Source organism: Lepus europaeus, chromosome 3 (assembly GCF_033115175.1).
Source record: "Lepus europaeus isolate LE1 chromosome 3, mLepTim1.pri, whole genome shotgun sequence".
NCBI lineage: Eukaryota > Metazoa > Chordata > Mammalia > Lagomorpha > Leporidae > Lepus > Lepus europaeus.
This window is the reverse complement of record NC_084829.1, coordinates 165,876,419-165,903,116: the sequence shown is the minus strand read 5'-3', so window position 1 is coordinate 165,903,116 and position 26,698 is coordinate 165,876,419. Positions and strand designations below refer to the sequence as shown.

Below are 26,698 nucleotides of genomic sequence, written 5' to 3'. Positions count from 1 at the left end.
AGTCTCTAATGAGTTAGTGTGTTATTGGAAAAGCAACAACATTGTGATTTCTCTGACTTTTTATACAGCACATTTTCAGCAGTGTTAACATTATTACCTTCTCAGCAATTGTGTGTGCTAGCCAATAACAGTAGTAATAATTACAGTAACAACTTACCCTGAAGTCAGGGGTTTGACATTACTAGTTGGAAATACTACCAGAATTCGGGGCTTCTAAAGAATACATCATGTTTACATTGAAAATATTTAATTCCTTTTTCCTTACACCCTGGAAGATTGGTTTAAAAATAACTTGGAGCTTAACTGGAAACACAATATGGTTTAGTACCAGTTTCTATTGCATTAAGGCAGGAAAAGGCAAATTACCAAAGCCAAATGAATGATATTTGATCATGTTTTTGTTTCTTATTTATAGTTTCAGTCTTTTTAAAGTAAATTTCTCTCTTCCTTTAATCAGAGAATCTAATTATATGTCATTTTTATCCTCTTCAGTATTTTTAAGTATAAATAATGTAGTGGTAGGTTAAAAATAAATTAATTAATCTCATTTTTAAAACCAATGATTCAGTCTTAAATAGAAGAAAATATAAATAAATTTTATTTGGCGATAAAATAATTAAAACATTAACATAAATAAAGTAATAACTTGGATAAAAAGATAGACATTTTACATTATTTTGTGGCCACAAATAATTTGGGGATTTGCAATAACTATTTGGTATTAGCAGAGTTACAGAGATTACAGTAGGTGTAACCAAAGGTAATAAGTAGGAGCACAGTAGAAATACTGAGGCTGTATTGGCTAGCTGCTAAAGGCCTAGATATGTGTTAAACTGGACATAGAAGCATTTTAGAAACACGAGAACACAAGCTCAAGGGATGCCTTCTGCGAACCATCAGCATCATGCAGCTTGTGAACTCTGCAGTGTGCACTCGTGGGAGCACAAGGGGAAGTAACTGGCGTCAGAGAGTCAGGAGGAGAGCAGCTGTGGTCTGTGTGCCCTCTGCCTCGGTGTCTGAGAACACAGCACCGAGAACTGCGGCACGGAAACAATGTGGAGGCGGAAAGGCTGGACTTCAGCTGAGGCCGGAGCAGAAAGCGACCGTCTGCCTTCCCAGAGCGGCTGTGAGGGGGCACAGACAGCAGGGGCCGTTTCACTGCTGCAGAAGCTGTTCGAAGACATACAGGAAAAAGTACCCATGGAAGGCACTTTGAAAAGTTCATGGAAAATGGAATTCTTGATTGAGTTTATTTTGGTGTAAATTTTTTTAAATCTGTGTATTGTTTTCTCCTAAAACTAATTTTCCATGAACGTTCAGAGTGTACTTTGTATGTATGAGTTTCAAAACATCTTATACCAAAGCTAAGGTACCTTGTAAAGTTGTCCCCCTTGGGATTTTTGAAGTACCCTAAACCGCTGACCTTCAGTAGTCACTGTGACCGTTTCTAGTGCTAACAGCTCAGAGCTGCTTTCATTTCCTTCCATCCCCATAGTTGGCTTGATACAGAGATTCTGACAATTTCTCTTCCACAGTTGAAGATACTCAGTCGACTTGAAATAGTGGAGTCATCCTCTCACATCTCTCATCCAGTGGCATTATTGGGGAAGGCTGACCAGTGATCTGACTCTTGTAGCCTGAGCTTTCTGTCACGATTAGGGTTGACCTGTGCATTGGAGACTGGAGAAGACCCTCCCCTGCCCACCCCATCTCTTTAGTTTCCACTGGTCAACCCGTGAAGAGGGCCCCAGGGGAACATACAGTCAAGTAGATTTGAAAGTGGCCTGAGGTCTATCCTTTCTGTTGCTCTACAAGTCTGTTTTTGTGCAAGAACCAGGCTCTTTTGATTATAACTGCCCTTTAGGATGTCTTGAAATCTGGTATCGTAATGCCTCATCCTTGTTTTTGTTGTATCAGATTGATTTAGCTATTTGGTGTCTGCTGTGTTTACATATGAATTACAGCATCTTTTGTTTCTAGAGAAGAATATCATTGGTATTTTGACTAGGGATCACATTGAACATGTAAATTGCTCTCTATAGCATGGACATTTGGATGATGATTCTTCCAGTCTGTGACCCTGCAAGATTTTTCCATTCTTTTTGTATCTTCTACTACTTATTTAATGTTTTATAATTTTCATTGTAGAGATCTTTGACATCCTTGGTTAAATTTATTCCAAGATATTTGATTCTTTTTGAAGCTATTGTGAGTGAGACTGATCTTAACAGTTTTCTCAGCCATGACATTTTCTGTGCTGTTGATTTTTGTGTGTTGATTTTATATCCTACAATTTTACCAAATACTTTTATGAGTACCAGTAGTCTCTCAGTGGTCTTTTGGATGATATATATATATATATATATATATCATATATATCATATATATCATATATATCATATCAGAATATGTCATCTGCAAATAGGAATAGTTTGATTTCTTCCTTTTTGATTTGTATCCCTTTGTTTTATTTTTCTTGCTTAAAGGCTGTAGCTAAAACCTCTAGGACTATATCAAATAGCAGTGGTAGGAGTGGGTATTCTTGTATGGTTCTGGATTTTAGACAGAATGCTTCCAGCGTTTCCCCAACAATAGGATGCTGGCCATTGATTTGTCGTAAATCATCTTGATTATGTTGAGGAATGTTCTTTCACTATGCAATTTGCTTAAGATTTTCATCATGAAATAATGTAGTATTTCAATAAATGCTTTCTCTTCATCTATTGAGATTTTGTTCTTTAATTTGTTAATGTAATAATGTTACCAGTTTTATTGATTTGAGAGTGTTGAACCATCCCTGCATACCAGGGTAAATGCCATTGGTCCGGGTGAATCATCTTTCTGGTGTGTTGTTGGATTTAATTAGCTAATATTTTTGTTGAGGATTTTTGCATCTATGTTCATCAGGAGTAGTCTTTTATAGTTCTCTTTAGGAAACTCTGCAAGGTATTGGCATAGGCAAAGACTTCTTGGAAATGAAGCATGGGTAGTCAAAACCAAAATTGACAAATGGGATCACTTGAAGCTGAGAAGCTTCTGCCCTTCAAAAGAAACACTCGGCAAAGTGAAGAGACAACTGACAGAATGGGAGAAAATATTTGCAAACTATGCAAAGGATAAAGGGTTAATATCCAGAATCTATAAAGAGCTCTAGAAATTCAACAACAACAAAACAAACCAGTTAAGAAATGAGCAAAGGACTTGAACAGGCATTTTTCAAGAGAAGAAATTCAAATGGCCAACAGACACTTGATAAAATGCTCAGGATCAGTAGCCTTCAGGGAAATGCAAATTGAAACCACAATGAGGTTTCCCTTCACCCTAGTGACAATGGCTCTTAAACAGAAATCAACAAACAACAAATGCTGGTGAGGATGTGGGGGAAAAAGGTACTCTCATCATTGTTTGTGGGAATGTAAACTGGTGCAGTCATTGTGGCAGACAGTATGGAGATACCTCAGAAATCTGAAAATAGACCTACCACGTGATCCAGCCATCTCACTCCTGGGAATTTACCCAAACCAAAAGATGTCAGTACTTGAAAGGGATATCAGTGGCCCTCATGTTCATTGCAGCACAATTCAAAGTAGCTGAGATATGGAATCAACCCAGATATTCATCAACTATTGATTGGATAAAGAAATTGTGATATATATACACTATGGAGTACTACTCAGCTATAAGAAAACAATAAAGCAACAACAACAATAAAAAATGAAATCCTATCTCTTGCAACAAAATGGATGCAACTAGAATCCATTCTACTTAGTGAAATAAGTCAGTCCAAAAAGATACTATATATTTTTCCTAGAGTACCTAAAATGTAATGCATTGGAGTGAAATGGACATTTTGAGAATCATTGTTTATTTACCGTCCTTGCCTCTTCTGTTGAGGAACAGTTTTTTTTTTCTTCTTCTTCATATTTTTGGTGAACTCTTCTGCTTAGTATAGGGTTAACTTTACAATCATTAAGTAAACTGAAGTAGATCTTTGTAAAAGTTAGAGTGGGTATGGGAGAGGGAGGAGGAAGAAGGGTTGGAGCATGGGCAGAAGAGTGGGCAGGGTGGGAAGTATCACTACGTTCCTAAATCTGTAACATGAAATACATGAAACTTGTATAACTTAAATACAGTTTTTAAAACATAAAGTTATTTTTTGTAGATAGGCGGTTAAGAGATGGCTGTCATCTGCTGGTTCACTCCCCAGTTGTCTTCCAAAGGCCTTGTTTGGGTTGAGGCAGGGCCCAGGAACACTCAGGTTTCCCACATAGGTGGCGGACGTTCTATTATTTGAGCCATTATACTGCCTCTAAGGATGAGCTTAGCCGAAAGCTTGGATAAGGAGCCAAAGCCAGGAATGGAGCCCCAGTTATTCCAGGTGGGTGGCATGAATGTTCTAACCATGAGGCTGAATGCCTGCCCCAGTAATGACTTCTAAATATTGACTTCCTGTTTCAGTAATGTCTCTTCCACACTCTTGCTGTTTATATAGATGTATTCTTTGAAGTAGTTTATTTTGATATACCCTTTTTTTTTGAGATGGTTTATTTAAAGTTTAGAAAAAACATATTTTAGGTGACATTTTGTACCTAGCTCCAGAATTTGTTGATAAAAAATGTTACAATTTGTATAAATTTTCAAAGCCTTTATTAAGAGACTGAAACATATGAAGTATTTATATACTCTAAAAGTCCCCAAAATACTGGGTTGTATTGATGAAACTTGCAGGTTCCCAAGAAGTGTGTAAAGTGTTTAGCTGGATAGAGACATGGAAAGGACAAGGTGCTAAAAGTCATCAGCTGCGACTGTGCTTCCTGTGCAGATCCTGTGATAGGGATCGGGACAAGTCTGGCAGACAGAACAAAGCCCTGTGACTGCAGAGCATCTGGTAGAGACTGCTCGTGACGGTGGGCATAGTATTGGAGGGTGCTGATGCCTGGGGCATCTGCTTCCTAGTTGATCGTAAGTGGTGACTTCTGCATGTCAGAGGAAGATGAGCATGGCATTAGAGAAGAAGTGTTCGCCAGTTCTGTCCCCTCAGCTGTCCTACGCAGAAGTCAGAAAGCTTTGTCCTGGGGTTTGAAGTCCTTCCTCTCTCTACTCCGTGGCAGTGCCTCCTCTGTGCAAGAAGGAGCAGGCGTCCGTGTTGTGGAGAATCAGTCTGCTCCAAACAGGTCTCCAGCTCGCCTCAGCTGTGGGAACACAGTGAGCAGGGGATAGCCCTCTGTGAATCCCTCCACCCCAGATGGGGAGAAGACTTTCTTGTGGGAGTTACTACGCAGCCTTGTGGGTGTCGCCATGCATGGTGGGATGTAGGGCATTGCAGTCCGGGTCTGAAACAAGTTCTAGGCAGGGGAACAGAATTCTTAATTGTGAGGCAGCAGGAATAACTGACGATCTCAGCCAACCAGGACTCTTTCCAGGATCACCAAATGGTGCTTTCCAACAGTGTAAAGCCTAGACCTCAGCTGCTAATGGAACCAGGCACTTCCAGCCCCTGGCTGGCCATTAGTGGGAGGCTGAGCTTCCAGAACAGAGGCATCGGCAGCTGTGGTCGCAGGGATTGGGGCAAAGACAGAATTCTGGGATTACTATGATAGTATTTCAGCGTACTAAAATTAAAATATAAAGGGCTATGGGTACTCTTCCGAATGACAGAAAAAGGGCACGTGGTCTTATTTTGGCTTAGGCTGCTTGAAAGCAGTATGAAGGCAGAGCTGGTAGATGCCAAGAGTTGCCTGAGACTGGAAGCTCCTCCATCAGACACGCATGTCAGTGTGTCTTTACTTGGAAACAGTACTGTGTTGTATGTGCCCTCAGTGCTCTGTGCTTATTGTCTGTTGCATGTTATATGAATTCTGCTCTGCATGAAGGAAACTTTCATCTGCAACTTTTTCCTGTAGGAAATAATATTTTTAAAGTAGCAAGAATGTCCTATACATGCCACAATTTTTAAAATGTATTTTAATTGTTGTAATGATTGGCATATTTATTTGAAAGGCAGAGTCACAGAAAGAAAGATGAAGAGACAGAGAGATCTTCCATCTACTGGTCCCTCCCCAAATGGCTGCAACAGTCAGGACTGGGCCAGACCGAATCTAGGAGCCAGGAGCTTCTCCTGGGTCTCCCACATGGGTGCAGGGACCCATAAACTTGGGCCGTCTTCCACTGCTTTCCCAGGCCATTAGCATGGAGGTGGATTGAAAGTGAAGCAGGTGGGACTTGAACTGGTAGCCATATGGGTACCAGCATTGAAGGCAGTGGCTTAACTCACTACACCATAATGCCGGTCCCTATTTTAATTTTTAAAATTTATTCAATTGAAAGGCAGAGAGAGTGAGCGAGCCAACACAAGCTTAAGAGCCCCTATCTGCTGGCTCATTTTCCAGATGCCTGAAACATCTGGAGCTGTGCCAAGCAAAAGCCAAGGAACCAGAACTCAATCTCAATTTGGATTTCCCCTGTGGGTGGCAAGACCCCAACTGCCTGAGCCCTCAACCTGCTGCCTCCCAGGGTGTACATTAGCAGCAAGCTGGAATTGCGAGTGAAGCCTGGAGTCAAACTCGGACACTCCAATATGGGATGCTGGTGTCCCTCAGCAGTGTGTCATCTGCTGTGCCGGATGCCTGTCCCAACACGCCAAAGTGTTTATTGGAGTATTGTTTATAGAGACTTAATACTGAGACCAGCCTAAGTGCCCATCAATGGAAATAGTGGGTAAATTGTGATTTTTTTAATGTAATATGATGATTATATTGAAAAGGTTGAGTTAGAGACCAGAAAAGATGCCTTCCAGAAGTTTGCATGGGTTATTCATGAGGGGCAAGTTTGGGATTAGAAAATGGAATTGAAATATTAGAACAATAACATCATTATTTTTCTTCACCGTGTATTTGTTACTGCCTTATTGGTTATATGTATGCCTTGTGAATGAATGCTACTTTTAGATTACAGAGTAATTTTTTTAAAGATTTTTTTTCTTAAAAGTCAGGATTTAAGATATTTTTTATAGCAAACAACTTTGAATGAATCCAATTTACAACTTGATGATTAGAAAACCCAAGCAGATTCTTGTGGCCCCTATGAAATTGTATATGAAGTTTAGGAGTGTATATCCCTGTTTCTGAGAGGAGGTCAATGAGGAATTTTGGGCCAATGTGGTTATGACTAATTCTTAGAGAAAAAGTGAGAAACCACTTAGTGAGGAAACATGTGGACCTGCCTAGGCCGTGGTGCAGACTAACTGGGTGTTTTCAGTCGACACCAACTTTCCCAGATGTGGTTTTGTGATTTGTCTACATTCTGTCTCTGGTGTACATGAGCGCATTCACTGTGGGGTTATTCACTTGTGCCTGTCCAAAGAGTAAAACAGACATTCTGATCCCTTCTAAGACGCTACGTGGTAGCAGCATCAACCTTGAGGCGTTACGCTCTGCCACGGCGTGGGTTATCCTCCTCTAACTCAAAGTGACAGGCCCCTGGCTGTCCCCTCTTGGACTTCCAAACTGAACTGCCTGTGGCCGTGACCCTGTGAGAATCCCATTTTCTGAGGGTTTTTCACCACCTTGTGTCTCTTTGCTTGTTCAAAACCTTGAAATAACAATATCATGTATCTGGAACTCCCACCATCTCTGTTCTTTGAAACTTCATCTTCCCCTAGAGTTTTCCTAGCTCTGATCCTCTTTTTTTTTTTATTTGACAGATAGAGTTAGACAGTGAGAGAGAGACAGAGACAGAGAGAAAGGTCTTCTTTCTGTTGGTTCACCCCCCAAATGGCCACTACGGCTGTTGCATTGTGCAGATCCAAAGCCAGGAGCCAGGTGCCCCTTGCTGGTCTCCCATGCAGGTGCAGGCACACAAGCACTTGGGCCATCCTCCACTGCCTTCTGGGGCCACAGCAGAGAGCTGGACTGAAAGAGGAGCCACCAGGACTAGAACCCAGCACCCATATGGGATGCCAGCGCCACAGGCGGAGGATTCACCAAGTGAGCCACGGTGCCGGCCCATCTGATCCTCTTTGGGTTCCTGTCAACACTGACTGAACATAGCGTTTTAAGATTAGAGCACGTTAGAGAAACGGCAGCCCTGGCTGGATTTCTGCATAACCTTCCCTTCTTGCCTTCTCTACTCCTCTGCACTGTGCACCTGCCAGATGGCGAGTGGAGATTGACTACCCATCCTGGAGCGGGAGGAACACGTAGGCAGGGAACACGGTGGCCAGATGACAGCCTGCACTGGCAGTAATGGAGGAGACCTTAGTATTGTTTGTCGCAGTCGACAAACAGATGGCAGTAATTACTGCACACCAAGCAGGAACCTAGGCACAGGAGCTGGGTCGCCGAGCTGAATCCATACCCCTGCTTGTCTTGTGGAACTCAGTTCTGTCATAGTGAGGAAGGAGATGCTGTAACACTTGAGGTGCGAGTGGTGGGAATCGGGTGGGCACTGGAATCAGGGCAGACTTTGGTCTCCATCAGATTGCAAAGCTCCAGGGAAAGAGGCTGCACTGCCTGCTCCATAAGTATCTTCTAGCTATAGAGATTTTGTGGGTTAGGATTATTAAATGGAAATTTTCTGGATGAGTATGAAAATAGTATTACTTTAAACCAATCATCCTTCTGGGAAAAGACTGCTTTAGAAACATTTTTAAGAAAGGATGTTGTTGATGGAAACCAACATTTTAGGACATAGATTTATTATCATGAACAAAATACATGTAGCCACACAGGTGTGCACACAGATTGTGTCTTTTAACAGAGTGTATATGACACTGGGAACCTGTGTGTGTGTGTGTGTGTGAGATAAATCAAGAGAATCTGACCAGCAGAATACAATGTGGTGCTTCGTTTTATTTAATATGTACACAATGCAGCATACATATACGTTAGAGCACTACTGTGTACCATAATTATAAAATGACTTGTCATGCCTATATTTACTTCCATTTAAAGATGTTGATAATATAGTTTAAGTTAAAATTAAATAATTTGTATAGAGTGGCACTTTTCTGAAGTCTGAATTATATTCACATGCTTACTTAGGCAGAGAATGTAGGACATACTGAAAAGCTTCATGATGCTTGCCTGATTTTTATGTTACTGAGTGACCTAAATTTTGGTTTTATTTTATTTTTAGTTCTACTTTGTACATGTGTTATTTATAGACCAAAAGGAAATAATTCAAGTTTACATTGTACTTTTATGAGCATGTCTGACAGCATAGGATTGCTATTTGATTTTTTTCAAGTATTTGCTATACATACATCACAGCTTTATAAAAACACAAATAATGCATGTGCCAGTAAGTCTTTGCCTGTGGAGTCAGTGATTAGGATGACTAGAAGATGTAAAAGAAATTATGGTGTTCCTCGCCATTTTCATTTATTTTTGCGTAACGTAAGTGGAATTTAAATTAATTATCTGATGTATTTTCAAGGGTCATTAAATTTTCTGTTAATATGATAGTGGCTTCATCTCTATTGTACAAGCAAATTATTTCTGTTTATACTTTGGTGCTGTGCTATATATACAAATTTTTAATTAAGGCAGTTTATAGGAGAAAGATACACTTTTATTTTTTAAAATTTTTTTAATTTTTATTTTTTTTTATTTTCATAGGGTATATATAGCTTAATTTTGTTTTTATCATCCAGTCTAACAGGGTTTATAGGGTGGATTCAATCTGTTTAGACTTATTGTGATTATTGATATTTCTAGAAGTATGACTATTTCTATTAGAGTATTTTGTTCTTTTCATTATACTTTTTCCCTTTCTTTTCTACCTTTTCATGGATTTGCAAATTTGTATATTTAATTTTTCCCTCTGCTGGTCTAAAACCAAAGGTTTTATTTGTGTTATTTGCTGTTACTCTTTTGTTCACAAAATTCATGTTAAACTATATGTTTTTCTAATAGACTTTCTTTTTTATTTATTTATTTTTTTTAAACTTTTATTTAATGAATATAAATTTCCAATGTACAGCTTATGGATTACAATGGCTTCCCCCTCCCATAACTTCCCTCCCACTGCAACCCTCCCCTTTCCCGCTCCCTCTCCCCTTCCATTCACATCAAGATTCATTTGCAATTCTCTTTATATACAGAAGATCAATTTAGTATACATTAAGTAAAGATTTCAACAGTTTGCACCCACATAGAAGCACAAAGTGAAACATACTGTTTGAGTACTAGTTATAGCATTAAATCAAAATGTACATCACATTAAGGACAGAGATCCCACATGAGGAGCAAGTGCACAGTGACTCCTGTTGTTGACCCAACAAATTGACACTCTAGTTTATGGTGCCAGTAACCACCCTAGGCTGTCGTCATGAGTTGCCAAGGCTATAGAAGCCTTCCAAGTTCGCCAACTCTGATCATATTTAGAAAAGGTCATAAAAGACAGGGTGAGGATAGTAACCAATGATCCTAAGAGTGGTATTAACCAGGTCTGAACAATTATACGGCATTAAGTGGGGAAGAGGACCATCAGTACACACAGGTTGGGAGTAGAGCCATTGGTGGTAGAGTAGAGGTTATGATTACGAAGGAATGAGGCCCAAGTGTGCTAGACAGGGTCTAGAACAAAGGACAGAGTCATTATTAGAGGAGCTAAGAAAGGTGCTGTCTAAGCTACAATTAAGTTTTCTGATTTAGAGGCAAATAGAACCTGATAGAAGGGGCTTGATAATAATCTGTTGGGCTTTAGGCCTTGTAAGTTAAGAGGCCCAGACCTATCTATCTCTTCACATGGGGTATATCCTAAGGGAGGTGTGAACCTCCTAGGGGAAGGCACTCTGTTGACTTTCATTACTTGGGTGGCCTGGGAGGAGAGCTGGCCAGGTAAAGGCAGGTGGCATCTCTAACAAGAAATTTACAGTTCTGCCTTCAATGTTGCTGACCCTACTTGACCATCCCCTCAGCTGCAGTGGTCACTTTGGAAGTTGGGCTGAGTGAAGGGCTTTTCAGCTTAGAGCCAATACGATCTGTGGCTCTGACCTGGGCATCCTTCGACTCCAGGGCAGGTCCATTTCCAGTGATCCAACTCTTGGCAGAGCTGCCAGGGCGGAACATACAACTTTTAAAACCCAAGAGAAATAGTTGGAAAGTTGAAGTTTATGTGTGATTTATGTAAAGCTTCTTGAACTTTATATTTAGTGAATGAGTAAGTTAAATCATTGACATGTTTCTGGTTATCAAATGTAATCATCAGGCAGTTGAGTGGGTGTGAACAAAACTGCAGTCTGTTGAGTACACAGATTGTGTCCAGTCTGCAAGAACTTTAGATACATTACCTCATGCAGTCCAAATATTTTAAATCATCTCATGTCATAAATAGGAGGCAGGCAGGATTGGAAGGGTTCAGTAACCCACACGTCTTGGTAAATCTGACATCGGAAATGAGACCTTCATTGACTTCAGTCCTCTCTTTATTTTCTGTAGTTCCTGTGTTCCTATTTTCTGTAGGAATTTAAATATTCCGAGAAAAGAGGGATCAGTGGGTGTGGTGCTCTTGTAAAGACCTCATAGCCAGCTGGAATTTGAGTTGAACTGATGTTTGGAACGTGGAATCTGTGCTCTGTGGCAGGTGTGCAGCAGGGTCTGCGCGGGTTGCTGCCTCTGCTTGTGATGCTGCAGCCTGCCCCCACCCATTGCCTTCTGACCCCCATCCTACTGTACCCCTCCCCCGCCAAGCACTCAGTGCCTCCAGTGTGCTGCAGACTTCAGTTACCATCAGCTGTCTCCTCCCTCCAGAATAAGGCTTCATGAAGACGAGGACCATTGTGTTTCTGGCTTTTGTTCTGAGATATGGTAAGCACATACTTAGCAGGTGCTCACTAAATACTGCTTGAAGATATGAGGAAGTGGAATTGATGGGCCTGGTGAGATCAGTCCTAATGGAGCAGAAAAGGAATCTTGCATGGACTGGATTCCCACTGAATAAATACAGCAGAACTGGGTTGTTAGGCCATGAATGTGAAACAAAGGAATTTGTTTCTTGTTTGTTAGGAGCAGAAGAAGTTTCTGAAGATTTTATTTAAAATAACAGTGCATTAATTTAATGTCATAAAATAATATCCTAGTAACATTTGGTGGCATTTGCTCTTGATTTTTTTTTAGAGATTTATTTTATTTTATTTTTGAAAGAGTGTCAGAGAAAGAGTGGGAGGCACATTTATGTTATTGGGATGTTGTTTCACTTCAGATCTGTAAGGTGACAAAAGACGTTAGACGCCCAGAGCAGGACAGTCAGTTGCTGTGATCTGGTGTCAAATTGTAGTCTGCTCTGAGCCCCTGTGGAAACAGCCCCGCTTAGGTGCGTCAGCAGTTCAGCTCCACAGTGGAAGAGACGCGGAAAGTTCTATCTCGGGCAAGAATTTCCAACTAAGTAGAAATACAAGTATAGGAAGTAAGCTAGAGGATTCCCTTATTCTAGAACATTCTGCTGTACTCACTGATTTCCTCAGTTTTCTAGAATACTGTATTCCCTACATAGAAAAGACTTGTCAATTGTTTTTGTTTTTTCATTAAAATTTTTATTGTGATATCAATATAAGCAGAACAGATTTAATGTAATCAATAGATATAATGCTTTTTTTAACTTTTATTTAGTAGATATAAGTTTCCAAAGTACAGTTTATGGATTACAATGGCTTTTTCTCCCCCCTAACTTCCCTCCCACCCACAACCCTCCCATCTCCCGCTCCCTCTCCCATTCCATTCACATCAAGATTCATTTTTGATTATCTTTATATACAGAAGATCAATTTAGTTTATATTAAGTAAAGATTTCATCAGTTTGCACCCACACGGAACACAAATTGCTCAATACTGTTTGAGCACTAGTCATATCATTAATTCACATTGAACTACACATTAAGGACAGAGATCCTACATGGGGTAGTAAGTGCACAGTGACTCCTGTTGTTGACTTAACAAATGACATTCTCGTTTAACGCATCAGCAATCTCCCCAGGCTAGTCACTTCATCAGGTTTCCTTTTTGATGCTCAGTTAGTTGTCACCAATCAGGGAGAACATATGATATTTGTTCCTCTGGGACTGGCTTATTTTACTCAGCATGATGTTTTCCAGGTTACTCAATTTTGTTGCAAATGACCGGATTTCATTGTTTTTGACTGCTGTATAGTATTCTATAGAGTACATATCCCATAATTTCTTTATCCAGTCTACTGTTGATGGGCATTTGGGTTGATTCCAGGTCTTAGCTGTTGTGAATTGAGCTGCAATAAACATTAAGGTGCAGACAGCTTTTTTGTTTGCCAATTTAATTGCCTTTGGATAAATTCCAAAGAGTGGGATGGCTGGGTTGTATGGTAGGGTTATATTCAGGTTTCTAAGGAATCTCCAGACTGACTTCCATAGTGACTACCATTTTGCATTCCCACCAACAGTGGGTTAGTGTCCCTTTTTCCCCACATCCTCTCCAGCATCTATTGTTGGTAGATTTCTGAATGTGAGCCATTCTCACCGGGGTGAGGTGAAACCTCATTGTGGTTTTGATTTGCATTTCCCTGATTGCTAGTGATCTTGAATATTTTTTCATGTGTCTGTTGGCCATTTGGATTTCCTCTTTCGAAAAATGTCTGTTGAGGTCCTTGGCCCATCTCTTAAGTGGGTTATTTGTTTTGATGTTGTGGAGTTTCTTGATTTCTTTGTAGATTCTGGTTATCAACCCTTTATCTGTAGCATAGTTTGCAAATATTTTTTCCCATTCTGTCGGTTGCCTGTTTACTTTCCTGACTGTTTCTTTTGCAGTACAGAAACTTCTCAATTTGATGCAATCCCAAATGTTAATTTTGATTTTGACTGCCTGTGCTTCTGGGGTCTTTTCCAAGAAGTCTTTGCCAGTACTTATATCTTGCAGGGTTTCTCCAAGGCTGTCTAATAATTTGATGGTTTCGGGTCATAGATTTAAGTCTTTAATCCATGTTGAGAGAATTTTTGTGTAAGGTGAAAGGTAGGGATCTTGCTTCATGCTTCTGCACATGGAAATCCAATTTTCCCAGCACCATTTATTGAATAGACTATCCTTATTCCAGGGATTGGTTTTGAATCCTTGATCAAATATGAGTTGGCTGTAGATGTTTTGATTGATTTCTGGTGTTTAATCTGTTCCACTGGTCTATCCATCTGTTTCTGTACCAGTACCATGCTGTTTTGATAACAACTGCCCCATAGTATGTCCTGAAATCTTGTATTCTGATGCCTCTGGCTTTGTTTTTGTTGTACTAGATTGCTTTAGCTATGCGAGGTCTCCTGTGTTTCCATATAAATTTCAGCATCATTTTTTTCCAGATCTGAGAAGAATGTCTTTGGTATTTTGATTGGTATCGCATTGAATCTATAAATTGCTTTTGGGAGAATGGACATTTTTTCTGATTTTTTTTGTTTAGTAAATATAAATTTCCAAAGCACAGTTTATGCATTACAATGGCTTCTCCCCCATAATTTCCCTTCCACTCGCACCCCCCCATCTCCAGCTCCCTCTCCCATTCCATTCACATCAAGATTCATTTTCAATTCTCTTTATATACAGAAGATAGATTTAGTATATATTAAGTAAAGATTGCATCAGTTTGCACCCACACAGAAACACAAAGCATAAAATACTGTTTCAGTACTAGTTATAGCATTACTTCACATTGTACAACACATTAAGGACAGATTCCACCTGAGAAGTAAGTGCACAGAGACTCCTGTTATTGAATTAACAATTTGACACTCTTGTTTATGGTGTCAGTAATCTCCCTAGGCTCTAGTCATGAGTTGCCAAGGCTATGGAAGCCTTTTGAGTTTGTCAACTTCGAACTTATTCAGACAGGGTCATAGTCAAAGTGGAAGATCTATCCTCCCTTCAGAGAAAGGTACCTGCTTCTTTGATGGCCCTGTCCTTTCCACTGGGATCTCATGCGCAGAGATCTTTCATTTAGGTCATTTTTTTTTTTGCCAGAGTGTCTTGGCTTTGCATGCCTAAAATACTTTCATGGGCTCCTGAGCCAGATCTGAATGCCTTAAGGGCTGATTCTGAGGCCAGAGTGCTATTTAGGACATCTGCCAGAGAATGAACATTTTGATGATGTTGATTCTTCCAATCCATGAGCATGGAAGATTTTTCCATTTTTTGGTATCCTCTTCTAATTTCTTTCTTTAAGATTTTGTAATTCTCATTGTAGATATCTTTAACATCCTTGCTTAAGTTTATTCCAAGGTATTTGATTGTTTTTGTGGCTATTGTGAATGGGATTGATCTTAGAAGTTCTTTCTCAGCCATGGCATTGCCTGTGTATACAAAGGCTGTTGATTTTTGTGCATTGATTTTATATCCTGCTACTTTGCCAAACTCTTCGATGAGTTCCAGTAGTCTCTTAGTAGAGTTCTTTGGGTCCCCTAAATAAAGAATCATATCATCTGCAAAGAGGGATAGTTTGAGTCCTTCCTTCCCAATTTGTAGCCCTTTAATTTCTTTTTCTTGCCTAATAGCTCTGGCTAAAACTTCCAGAACTCTATTGAATAGCAGTGGTCAGAGTGGGCATCCCTGTCTGGTACCAGATCTCAGTGGAAATGCTTCCAACTTTTCCCCATTCAATAGGATGTTGGCCGTGGGTTTTTCATATATTGCTTTGATTGTATTGAGGAATGTTCCTTCTATACCCAGTTTGCTTAGAGTTTTCATCATGAAAGGGTGTTGTATTTTATCGAATGCTTTCTCTGCACCTATTGAGATAATCATATGATGTTTCTTCTGCAGTCTGTTAATGTGGTGTATCACATTGATTGTTTTGCAAACATTGAACCATCCCTGCATACCAGGGATAAATCACACATGGTCTGTGTGGATAATCTTTCTGATGTGTTGCTGCATTCTATTGGCCAGAATGTTATTGAGGATTTTTGCCTCTGTGTTCATCAGGGATATTGGTCTGTAATTCTCTTTCAATGCTGCATCTTTCTCCGGCTCAGGGATTAAGGTAATGCTGGCTTCATAGAAATAATTTGGGAGGATTCCCTCTTTTTCGATTGTTGTGAATAGTTTGAGAAGAAATGGAGTGAGTTCTTCTTTAAATGTCTGGTAGAATTCAGCAGTGAATCCATCTGGTCCTGGGCTTTTCTTTGTTGGGAGGGCCTTTAGTATTGTTTCAATTTCTGTCTCAGTTGTGGGTCTGTTTAGGTTTTCTTTGTCTTCCTGGTTCAATTTAGGTGGACTGCATGTGTCCAGGAATCTATCCATTTCTGATAGATTTTCCTGTTTGCTGGCATACAAGTCCTTGTAGTAATTTCTGATGATTCTTTTTATTTTTGTGGTGTCTGTTGTTATGTTTCCTTTTTCATCTCTGATTTTATTGATTTGAATCTTTTCTCTTCTTTTTTTAGTTAGTTGGGCCAATGGGGTGTCAATTTTGTTTATTTTTTCAAAAAACCAGCTCCTTGTTTGGCTGATTTTTTGTTTTTTGTTTTTTTTTTGGATTCAATCCTGTTGATTTCTTCTCTGATTTTAATTATTTCTCTTCTCCTATTAGATTTGGGTCTGCTTTGCTGCAGATTTTCTAGATCCTTGAGATGAATTGAATGCTCATGTATTTGGTGCCTTTCCAATTTCTTGATGTAGGCACCTAGTGATGTAAACTTTCCTCTCAACACTGCTTTAGCTGTATCCCATAAGTTTTGGTATATTGTGCTGTTATCCTCGTCTACTTCCAGAAAATCTTTGATTTCTCTTTCGATTTCTTCTATGACCCATTGTTCATTCAGGAACATATTGTTCAATCTCCATGTGTTTGCATATTCACTAGGGATTCCCGAGTTGCTAATTTCCAATTTCATTCCTTTGTGGTCTGAGAAGCTGCATGGTATGATTCTAATTCTTTTGAATTTGCTGAGACTTGCTTTATGGCTTAGTATGTGGTCAGTCCTAGAGAAGGTTCCATGTACTGCTGAGAAGAATGTAAATTCTTTATGTGTAGGATGAAAAGTTCTGTAGATATCTGTTAGATCCATTTGGGCAATAGTGTCGATTAAATCTACTGTCTCCTTGTTGATCTTCTGTCCTGTTGATCTGTCTGTCTCTGAGAGTGGAGGATTGAAGTCCCCCAGTACTATCGTATTGGAGTCTAAGTCTCCCTTTAAGTCCCTTAACAAGTCTTTTGAATAAACCGGTCCCCTGTAATTAGGTGCATATACATTGATAATCATTATATCTTCCTGTTGAATGGATCCCTTAATCATTATACAGTGCCCCTCTTTGTCTCTCTTAACAGTTTTTTTTGTTAAAGTTTATGTTGTCTGATATTAAGATGGATCTACCTGCTTTTTTTTTTGGTTTCTGTTTGTATGGAATATCTTTTCCAAACCTTTCACTTTCAGTCTGTATGCATCTTTGTTGGAAAGATATGTTTCTTGTAAGCATCAAATAGATGGGTTTTGTTCCTTAACCCAGCCAGCCAATTGGTGTCTTTTAACTGGACAGTTCAGGCCATTAACGTTGAATGTGAGTATTGATAAGTAGTGACTTTGCCCTGCCATTTTCCCAAAGATATTTTCTAATATATGCTTTGAATTCCCTGTGATCTTTTGCTGGGAGGTTTCCTTCCTTTACCTTCTTTCATATCGATGACCGTGTTTCTGTGTGTAACACATCTTTAAGCATCTTTTGCAGAGCTGGACGAATGGTGACAAATTCTTTCAATTTCTGTTTGCTATGAAAGGTGTTTATTTCACCTTTATTCACAAATGAGAGCTTTGCAGGATATACTATTCTGGGCTGGCAGTTTTTCTCTCTTAGTACCTGGGCTATGTCTCACCATTCCGTTCTAGCCTGTAGGGTTTCTGATGAGAAGTCTGCTGTGAGTCTAATTGGAGATCCTCTGAGAGTAATCTGACGTTTCTTTCTTGCACATTTTAGGATCTTTTCTTTATGTTTCACTGTGGTGAGTTTGATTACAACGTGTCGTGGTGAGGATCTCTTTTGGTCATGTTTATTAAGGGTTCTATGAGCTTCCTGTACTAGGATGTCTCTGTCCTTCTCCAAACCCGGGAAGTTCTCTGCAAGTATCTCACTAAAAAGGCCTTCTAATCCTTTCTCTCTGTCCATGCCTTCAGGAACTCCTTGAGTCCGAATGTTGGTTTTTTAGTAGTATCCTGTAGATTCCCAAGAATATTTTTTAGATTTCTAATTTCCTCTTCTTTTCTTTGGTTTGCCTGTTTCCTTTCCTGTTCTCTGTCTTCTAAGTCCAATATTCTCTCTTCTGCTTCACTGACTGTGTTTTTAAGGCTCGCTAATGTTTTTGTCATTTAATCTATTGAATTTTCATTTCATTTTGATTTCTCTTCACTATCACACTTTCCTTTTCTACTGGTTTCTGTGTTTCATTTTGATTCCTCCTTAAGATTTCATTTTCACAAGATAGATTTTCTTTCTTTTTTTTTAAACTTTTATTTAATGAATATAAATTTCCAAAGTATAGCTTATGGGGTACAATGGCTTCCCCCCTCCCATAACTTCCCTCCCGCCCACAACCCTCCCCTTTCCCTCTCCCTTTCCCCTTCCATTCATGTAAAGATTCCTTTTCAATTCTCTTTATATACAGAAGATCAGTTTAGTATATATTAGGTAAAGATTTCAACATTTTGCCCATATAGCAACATAAAGTGAAAAAACTACCATTGGATTACTAATTATAGCATTAAATAGCAATGTACAGCACATTAAAGACAGAGATCCTACATAATTTTTTTTCAAATTAATTAATTTTGTATGCCATTTCCATTTTAACACCAGGTTGTTTTTTTTCATTTCCAATTCTCTTTATATACAGAAGATCAATTCAATATATAATTAGTAAAGACCTCATCAGTTTGTGCCCACACAGAAACGCAAAGTATAAAAATACTGTTTCAGTACTAGTTATAGCATCACTTCGGATTTTCTATCCTGTCCAGTAAGGATTTCTGTAGTTCAAGAATTTGTTTTTGAAAACTTCTTAATGTTCTTATCATAAATTTTTTTTAAATCGGTATCTTGCATTTCTTCTATCTCATCATCCTCATAATCTTGGCTTGTGGTGTCTTGTTCATTTGAGGGCGTCATAGTGTCTTTGTTGATCTTGGTCCCTTGGTTTCTGTGTTTGTTGCTTGGCATTGTGGAGATATTCTTTGAATTTTTTTCCCTTGCTGTTGTGTTTTATTCTTGTTATACTGTGACTGTGTTAAGTGGACTTTCTGCTTTTGGAGGATTCTTAGAGGCTTGAGGCTTTAGATGGGTGTGGCCAGAGAGCTTTGCTTGGTTCTTCAGGGTTAAGAGTGTGCCAAAGGTGACACAATCAGGTTAGGCGTGGTAAATCTCTCTCTCTCTCTCTCTCTATTTATTTATATATATTATTATTATATTATATATAATATATATTAATATATATTATATATATTTATATATATTATATATTTATATATATATTTGATTCAGGAGGTAGGTAACACCGCACAGCTGAGCGGAATTGAAGGTAGTCAGCTTCTGATCTCTGCCTTCTGTGGGTATATCATTAGTCTGCTTTTTCCCAAGGACTACACAAAGAATCTGTGCTGCACTCAGTATGGGCTCAAATTCTGCTGTCTCCCACCAGGTTGTCAATGTTACCGAATTGTAGCATCTCTGGAGAGTACTTATGTCAACTCCGTGAGTTCTCTTGCGCACTCTTTTTTCACCTTAGTTCATTAGCTCCACCCTTTAACTAAGTCCTAACATCCTGTTATTTCACACACACACACACACACACACCCCAGAGTCAGGTTTTTCTGTTTGACTGGAGGCAGGCACAGCTCTGAGGTCGCACACAGCCCTAAGGTTGCACACCTTTTTCGTATGTCCAAAATGGCTCCTGCTCTTTGTCTCCTGCTCGCCTTTTCGAGGTGGGCGGAGAGAGACCATACTGGTCCCTTTTTTGTTATTTTTCCCTCTCTCCTATAGTTAGTCTGGTGAACTTCCCCAGCGGAGCTTCAAGCCAGTTTCCCCGTCGATGTCTCGGATTACAGAGCTCACCTACCCTTCTAGCACAGATGCGTAGACTCCACTGTTTGGCTTCGGAGCCGTGGGCGTCCTTGTTCTCACTGCAGGTCATCCGTGTCACATCCACTAGATCTGGAAGAGTTTCCTCTGCAATTTTTGCCCCAAGCCTTTCCTGAGATTACCATAATCCCACTTTTATTAACCTATCTTTTCCCAGATTATCAGTGTGCATCCTCCCTATTCCGCCATCTTGGCTCTGCCAATCTGTCATTTGATTAATAAAAACTGGCTGCTAAGTTGGATGCAGGGATAGGAAAGTGGCTGAGGAAACGAGATGGCTTGTGGCTGAGGAAGCGAGATGGCTTGTGGCTGCCTGGGGTCCCTCCTCCCGGGAGCCTACAGGAGGATTCTCTCTCCTCGCCCTCAGGTGTAGAGATGCTTCATATATAAAGTCTTGACATTTGTTGTGTCTTGGGAGTGCAGGGGCACACCACCAGCTGCCCCTGGGGTCCGTTTTTATTTTCTGAAAAATCACTCTTGGTACTGTGGTCCTTGCTGTTAGAGGCATATGCCCCAGCCCCTATACCACCCCTGCTGCTGCCTGGGTATGTGTGAACCTGGAGGGTGGTTCCTGTAATTATTAAACATGAATCCAATTAAGAAATAGATTTCTAAGTCAGCTGATAAGATTTAAAAATCCAGAAACCACCTATAGGCAAATTTTATCTCATTTTTTTAAAATTAAGGGAGTCTATCAAAACAAAAAAATTGTTGGTTTTGTACATATATACCGGTAGGATATCTTTCACACACCCAAGTTTCAGAAGCACCAACTAATCAAAACTACCAGACAAAGCAAAAGGAACATTTACTTACACATGGCTGGATATTTCAGCTACACTTAATTTGAAACGACTTTCATGTTTGTAGTAATGATTAGTAGAGAGGAGGAAACTCCAAAGTGCTGTAGCGTGATTGATTCCCATCTCAGTCTTCTACGTATTCACCAAGTCCTGCTTTTCATTATTTGACCTTCTCATCCATGCTCGTTGAACTTCTTACATAAAAACTTAAAATAATTCAAATCATATGAGCTTCTGTTCCTTAGACTATGTTAGTAGCACTTGTCACAGTGGTTACACTAGGCCTGTCTTCAGAGATTTAAGTTCTAATAAAGTGTGAAGAGTTGAAAAGTAAATGCAACATTTTTGTAATGTGACTTTAGTATAGAAGATAAAATGCATTTTTCCTATAGCATTATTATTATATTAGGGAACTAATATAATATATATTAATATATATAATATATTAGGGAACTAATATAATACTGTAAACATTTTTCAACAATTGTAGCATATATAAATGAGTATTTAATTATGAAATTAATAAATGGACACTGTTTATTGAGTGGCTACTGTTATCTGATAGCTCTGAGCTTGGTAAGTTTTAAAAGGTTCTCAGGTTAAGTCAATGTATATATTGCTGAAATCCAGTATAATTTAGGAACTTAAGCACTTGAGATGTATAATAACTGAAATATTTTTGAAAGACAAGCTTAGAATGTAAGGGGGTAGGGGTTGAGGGTGTGGAAAGAAAGAACTCACTCATGCTTGCACGCTGTGTAGGCATGATTGCCAATGCACAGTCTAGATTGAGGAGCCAACTTGGATGCTACTGGTTGGTGTGTGATTTGAGACTAGACCTGTGGACACAGATGGTAAACAGTAAACCCAAGGCTGTAGAGAAGAGGAAACTTGAGGCTCAGTGATTCGGTTAACATGGACTTTGAAGGAGAAAGGAGAATCACAGCCTTGTGTGAGCCTGGGGAGCAGAGATGAAAGATGTGGTTTGGGCTGTGTCAAGTTCAGTTAGACTGTGCTTTGGGTAGTCACAAGGTATGTTCAGTTTTAGACATGCTGAGGGACCTGGATGGTGACAGCAAGTCTTGCAGACCTATAATTTGTTGCAGGGAAAAGGGTACAGCATAGCAGCAGCGTTCGATGAGAGGCCACGTCCCAGAAGGCTCTGGAGAGGTCAGGCTGTGCTCCAGTGGCCACTCCTGTCAGAGCCAGAGGCCTTGTCTAGGGTCAGAACCAGTGAACTCTGCATGAGGCACTGAGAACCAGTGACCCTGGAGGAGGCCTGCAGCAGCTGGCTTCTTGCACTCTGCTGGTGGTCGTACAGGCATCATCTTCTTGCCAGCCCCATTGAGAGAACCCCATGGGGGTCTCACCCAGACCAGGTGCACACCACCAGTGTCCCCGTACCAATTAACAATGCTAGCAAATTGGTGTAAACAGCTGGCACCCCTTGCACCCATGGTACAAGGTACCACTACCTTGGCCAGGAGACCGAACAGCTGCGTTCAGTTCAGTGAAACAGCTAGGGCCACTCCAGGTCTGCTGGAATCTACCCTCATGGCATGAGGGACGATGGTTTTCTTGGATATTCATGTGTGCCGCACCTTGTGGAAAACTCCAAGTGTTATAGACCCATGGTAGGGTTTTGGTATACTTGGGTATAGCACAGTACAGCTTACAGGCTGTTCTGGTTGAAAACTTCTTAAAAAGTACTCTGAAGAAAGGCTGTCATACTTCATTTGCCCTCTGAAGTTCCTGTATACTTCTAACTCTTTAGGTTTGTTATGTTTGACCTTTTACAATTAAAAAAAAAAATCAAATTGTGAGGTTTCGGCAAAGACACCATTGCGAACAAGCCTTCGAGTTTCTTGAGGCTGAGTGACGTGTCCTGTAGTTCAGTGGTTACTCTGCTTCTAACTGTGTCTTCCCTGTCTTCTCCCCTCTGCAGATGAATCGACTCCTAAGGAAGTCAGCAGGGTAAGTGCTGTGAATTTAATTTCTACCTGCACTGCCACGAGCAGGACATATTGGCCTCTTCTGTACATTTTCCCAGTGTACTCACTTGTTAACATATTGGAAAAATAATGAATATTAACAACGAGTGAATTCAGCCAGTAGAGGGAGGATGCAGATTGGAGGCCTCTGGAGACCAAACGTAGCCAACAGAACACTTTGTTTGATGCGCACGCAGGTATGGAGTTGTCTGAGTCAGTTGCCAATTTTTAGAAGTTGAGAGACTTCCTGTGAAGATTGGATCTCTGGTTCTCTTGACAAACCAGAAGATGAAGCAGCCTGGATGCAGCATGCCCACGTGGCAGTGCCTCCCAAAGCAGGTAGCAGAAGTCGGTTCAGATGCCTGCCCTGCTGTCCAGTCCTCACCTTCCTCCCCTGAGCCACATGTGCGCATGTGCGTTTCTCCTCTAACCCCTGCCTTGGAGCCCAGGCACCTTTTTTTTGGGAGAACAGAAAACTAAAACTCACGTATTGAAGGCATGACATTGCTCGACACTTTTAGAAATATTAGTTGTCCTGGTTTTTATATTCTACAGAAGCACCTATTTTTAATGTTAGGAGACTTAGCAAACTTAAAAAGTTTACAGCCAATGAGTACTAACAGCATTCATACTGTGTTTAGTACTACAGAGTTCTTAAAAATTACATGTGGGGAAAGTATCTTGTTTTCTGCATACAGATAAAGATTCTAAATGTGGATTGTATAATAAAAATGACCAGTCTGAATTGCTTGTAAGCAACATGGTGTAAGAGATCCCTCTTTACTGTGAAGCATAAGCTAAATAACTGCAAATGGAGTTACATCTGTAGATACCATCCTTTATTTTTAATCTCTAAAATGGCTAGGGCCAGGGCTGGGAAGAACTGCCCTGGGCTTGGCAACCAAACACACCTGTAAGATTTCTCTGCATTGCATAATCCCACTGAGTACCTTCACTATTAATGTCACATTCACAGAGCTCACCCCTGGATAGTCCCCTGGATAGTATCAGAGGTGGATTGGTCAGCCTAGAATTTTAGCAGCTTCTAGGAGCCACAGAAAATGCCAGAGAGTCATGCATGAGGATTAAAAGGAGATTTTCACAAGTGAACATGGGCAGAGTTATAAAATAGTGGGGTATTGACGTTGGCAAAGCTGCTATTACAGATTTCTGAAGTAGCACCATGCATTTTATAAACCAGGGGCCATAAAACTGCAATTCACTCCTCAATAATCCTCTTTTGTAAAATCCCAAGCTAACTTTACTGCACAGGAAATGCCTAAGCTCAATTTAACTTTTACAGTCTTGAAGGGATTTCAGATTTTGGTGTTATTTTGGAGGGAGATTGGAGAAGGAAGGCCCAGGCCAGATGTTTCAGATCCATCGTTGTATTTTCTTTCCATCCTGTTTAACAATAAAGTTTGGGATTGCACTTCTGATACCTTGTTTGTGTCAGTGTTTCACCTCTGTTCACCTGCTTGGTGGAACAACATCTCTCAGCCCCTGGATCCCAGGTTCTGAAGATTTCATATCATAGTAACATCACAGATTCTGTAATTTCTTCCCACTCCTTCAATGATAGGCTATATTATATATGGAGAGAATAGTAACCTGGGCAAAGAGTAGATTTCTTATGTAACAGAAATGTGTATATTTTCAGTTACACAAAACATTTCTTCGGAGCCTCTTGGATTCTGAGTGTTGCGTTGTGCAGGTACTTCTTCCTGTGCCAGGGCTTATTTCTGAGGGAAGAGGGAAGAGACGGTCTGTTCAGCCAGGGCAGCTGATGATGTGTGTACTGTCTTTGAGGCTGTTACAAACAATGATGCAAGTATAGATTGTTGTTATTTTGTAAGATCCTCTTATGCCAGATTTGGAGAAAGTGGGTCTCTGAGAAGGGCTAGCTTTCTGGGCTGATGACCTAGAATGCCACCAGTTGGTGGTGTTTAAAGCTCTTTCTGCATATATGCCATATGCTGCTGGATGCTTCTTTGGCTGATACTCGGAAAGAGATAGTGTAACACTGTTTTAAATTGAGAGCAAGAATTAGAACTATCTAAAGCAACCTTTTGGGTGGTGGTGGTGCCTGGCCCCAGGGCTTCACGCTCTTTCGTGAAGCAGGTTGTTAACCACCCAGGCAGCTCTGATTATGGACAGCACTGTCTCACAGTCAGGCAGCCCCTCTTTAATCGCTGTCCCCCTTTTTTTATTTGACAGGTAGAGTTATAGACAGTGAGAGAGAGACAGAGAGAAAGGTCTTCCTTCTGTTGGTTCACTCCCCAAGTGGCCATTACCATCAGCGCTGTGCCGATCCAAAGCCAGGAGCCAGGTATTTCCTCCTGGTCTCCCATGCAGGTACAGGGTCCCAAACACTTGGGCCATCCTCCACTGCCCTCCCGGGCCACAGCAGAGAGCTGGACTGGAAGAGGAGCAACTGGGACTAGAACCCAGGGTGCCAGCGCCGCAGGCAGAGGATTAGCCAGGTGAGCCACGGCACTGGCCTCACTGTCCCTTTTGATAGTCTGGCTTTCGCAGTAACTCACCAGAGGCTCTCCGTCCTCCCTACGTGCAAGCGCTCTGAGTGCAGGGCTTGTGTTGCTTCTTTCGTAGGGAGGCATCTTAATTGAAAAACATTGTGTTTTCTGTGTGCCACATTAGGATCTGGATGACATTCTCATGGGCCAATTGTGCATGATTAATGTATTCTCAAAATGTGACAGCTAGAACATAACTTTGTACAAGTTTATAATGCAGAACTTTGTAACATAACTTGGCTTGGCCCCGGGTCAGGTAAGGTAGCACAGACAGCTGCCGTGGTATAGAATTAATTCCCTACACATTTTCATGAGAATTAGCTCTTCAGAGAAATCATAGGGATTTCTAATTTTTGAGTTTTAGTAAACTACTATTTTGTTTTTCATGAAATTAAGTCCAGTCCTTAGACTTTTTATTTCTTCCTCTCTCCTGTTTTCCCTTTTTCTCTTCCTCCCTCCCTGTCTTCCTATCTTTCTCCTTACCTGCCATTCATTCAGTTGGCAAATTTGTATTGAGTGTTTCTGCCAGGCATTGTTCTAAGGGTCTGGGGACAGAGTGGTGAGCAAAACAGTCAATATTCTGGTTCATATAGTATACGGAGGACTGGAGGAAGTAGTTAAACACAGTACACACACACACACACGCACACAGTCTTTGTCATGAAGAGTGTACCCCTGACAGACCAGGTGGATACCTCAGTGTAGAACTGAGGGTCTAGGCTGCAGTCAAACTGGAGTTTTTATGGATTTTGGATGTGGGCCTTCTTTCTACTTCCCCTATAACCTCTCTGGAATATTACTGGGTGGATAGCTTTCTGGGTGTGGAATCCCTCCCAGAACTTCATAATAGCCCCCTTTATGAACAGCAGCCAAGATTCCCCTAAGCTGCTCCCAGGAAGAGGGCTGGGACCTACCCAACCAAGTTACTGAACAATGGCGAGACTTTGGGTACGTAAATGCTGGTTTGCTTCCAAGACTGCACCTCTTCAACACACAGGCTCATGACTACCTACCTACCTTAACATCTTCCCTCTTCCCCCAATTAGCCCATAACCTTATGGGGGGTAATGTGGATGAAGGTCCACAGTCTATAGTTGCTCCAGAGACCACATATGGGCGTGCAGCTGCTTATGGGTACTCTTCTCTTGCTGTCTCTCCCAGGTGTTTGGAGGCACCTTGGGAAGAGACTGTCTTGCATAGTCCAGGAGGTTAGTCATGTCATCCAGGGGTTAGGATGTAAGCCCTGTCCCATGACCATCTGGAGCTGGATGTATTCTGTTAGACAAAGTGGA

General features: G+C 40.6%; 1 protein-coding gene across 2 annotated transcripts in view; it reads left to right on the top strand.

Annotated features, from left to right (window-relative positions):
- Window positions 1-26,698, top strand: part of PDE10A (phosphodiesterase 10A) — a 381,690-nt gene that overhangs the window by 192,422 nt on the left and 162,570 nt on the right. For both annotated transcript variants that reach the window (XM_062187022.1, XM_062187024.1), the window contains exon 3: window positions 22,827-22,855. In XM_062187022.1, coding sequence (XP_062043006.1) covers window positions 22,827-22,855 — 29 coding nt within the window. The remainder of the gene's footprint in view (window positions 1-22,826; window positions 22,856-26,698) is intronic.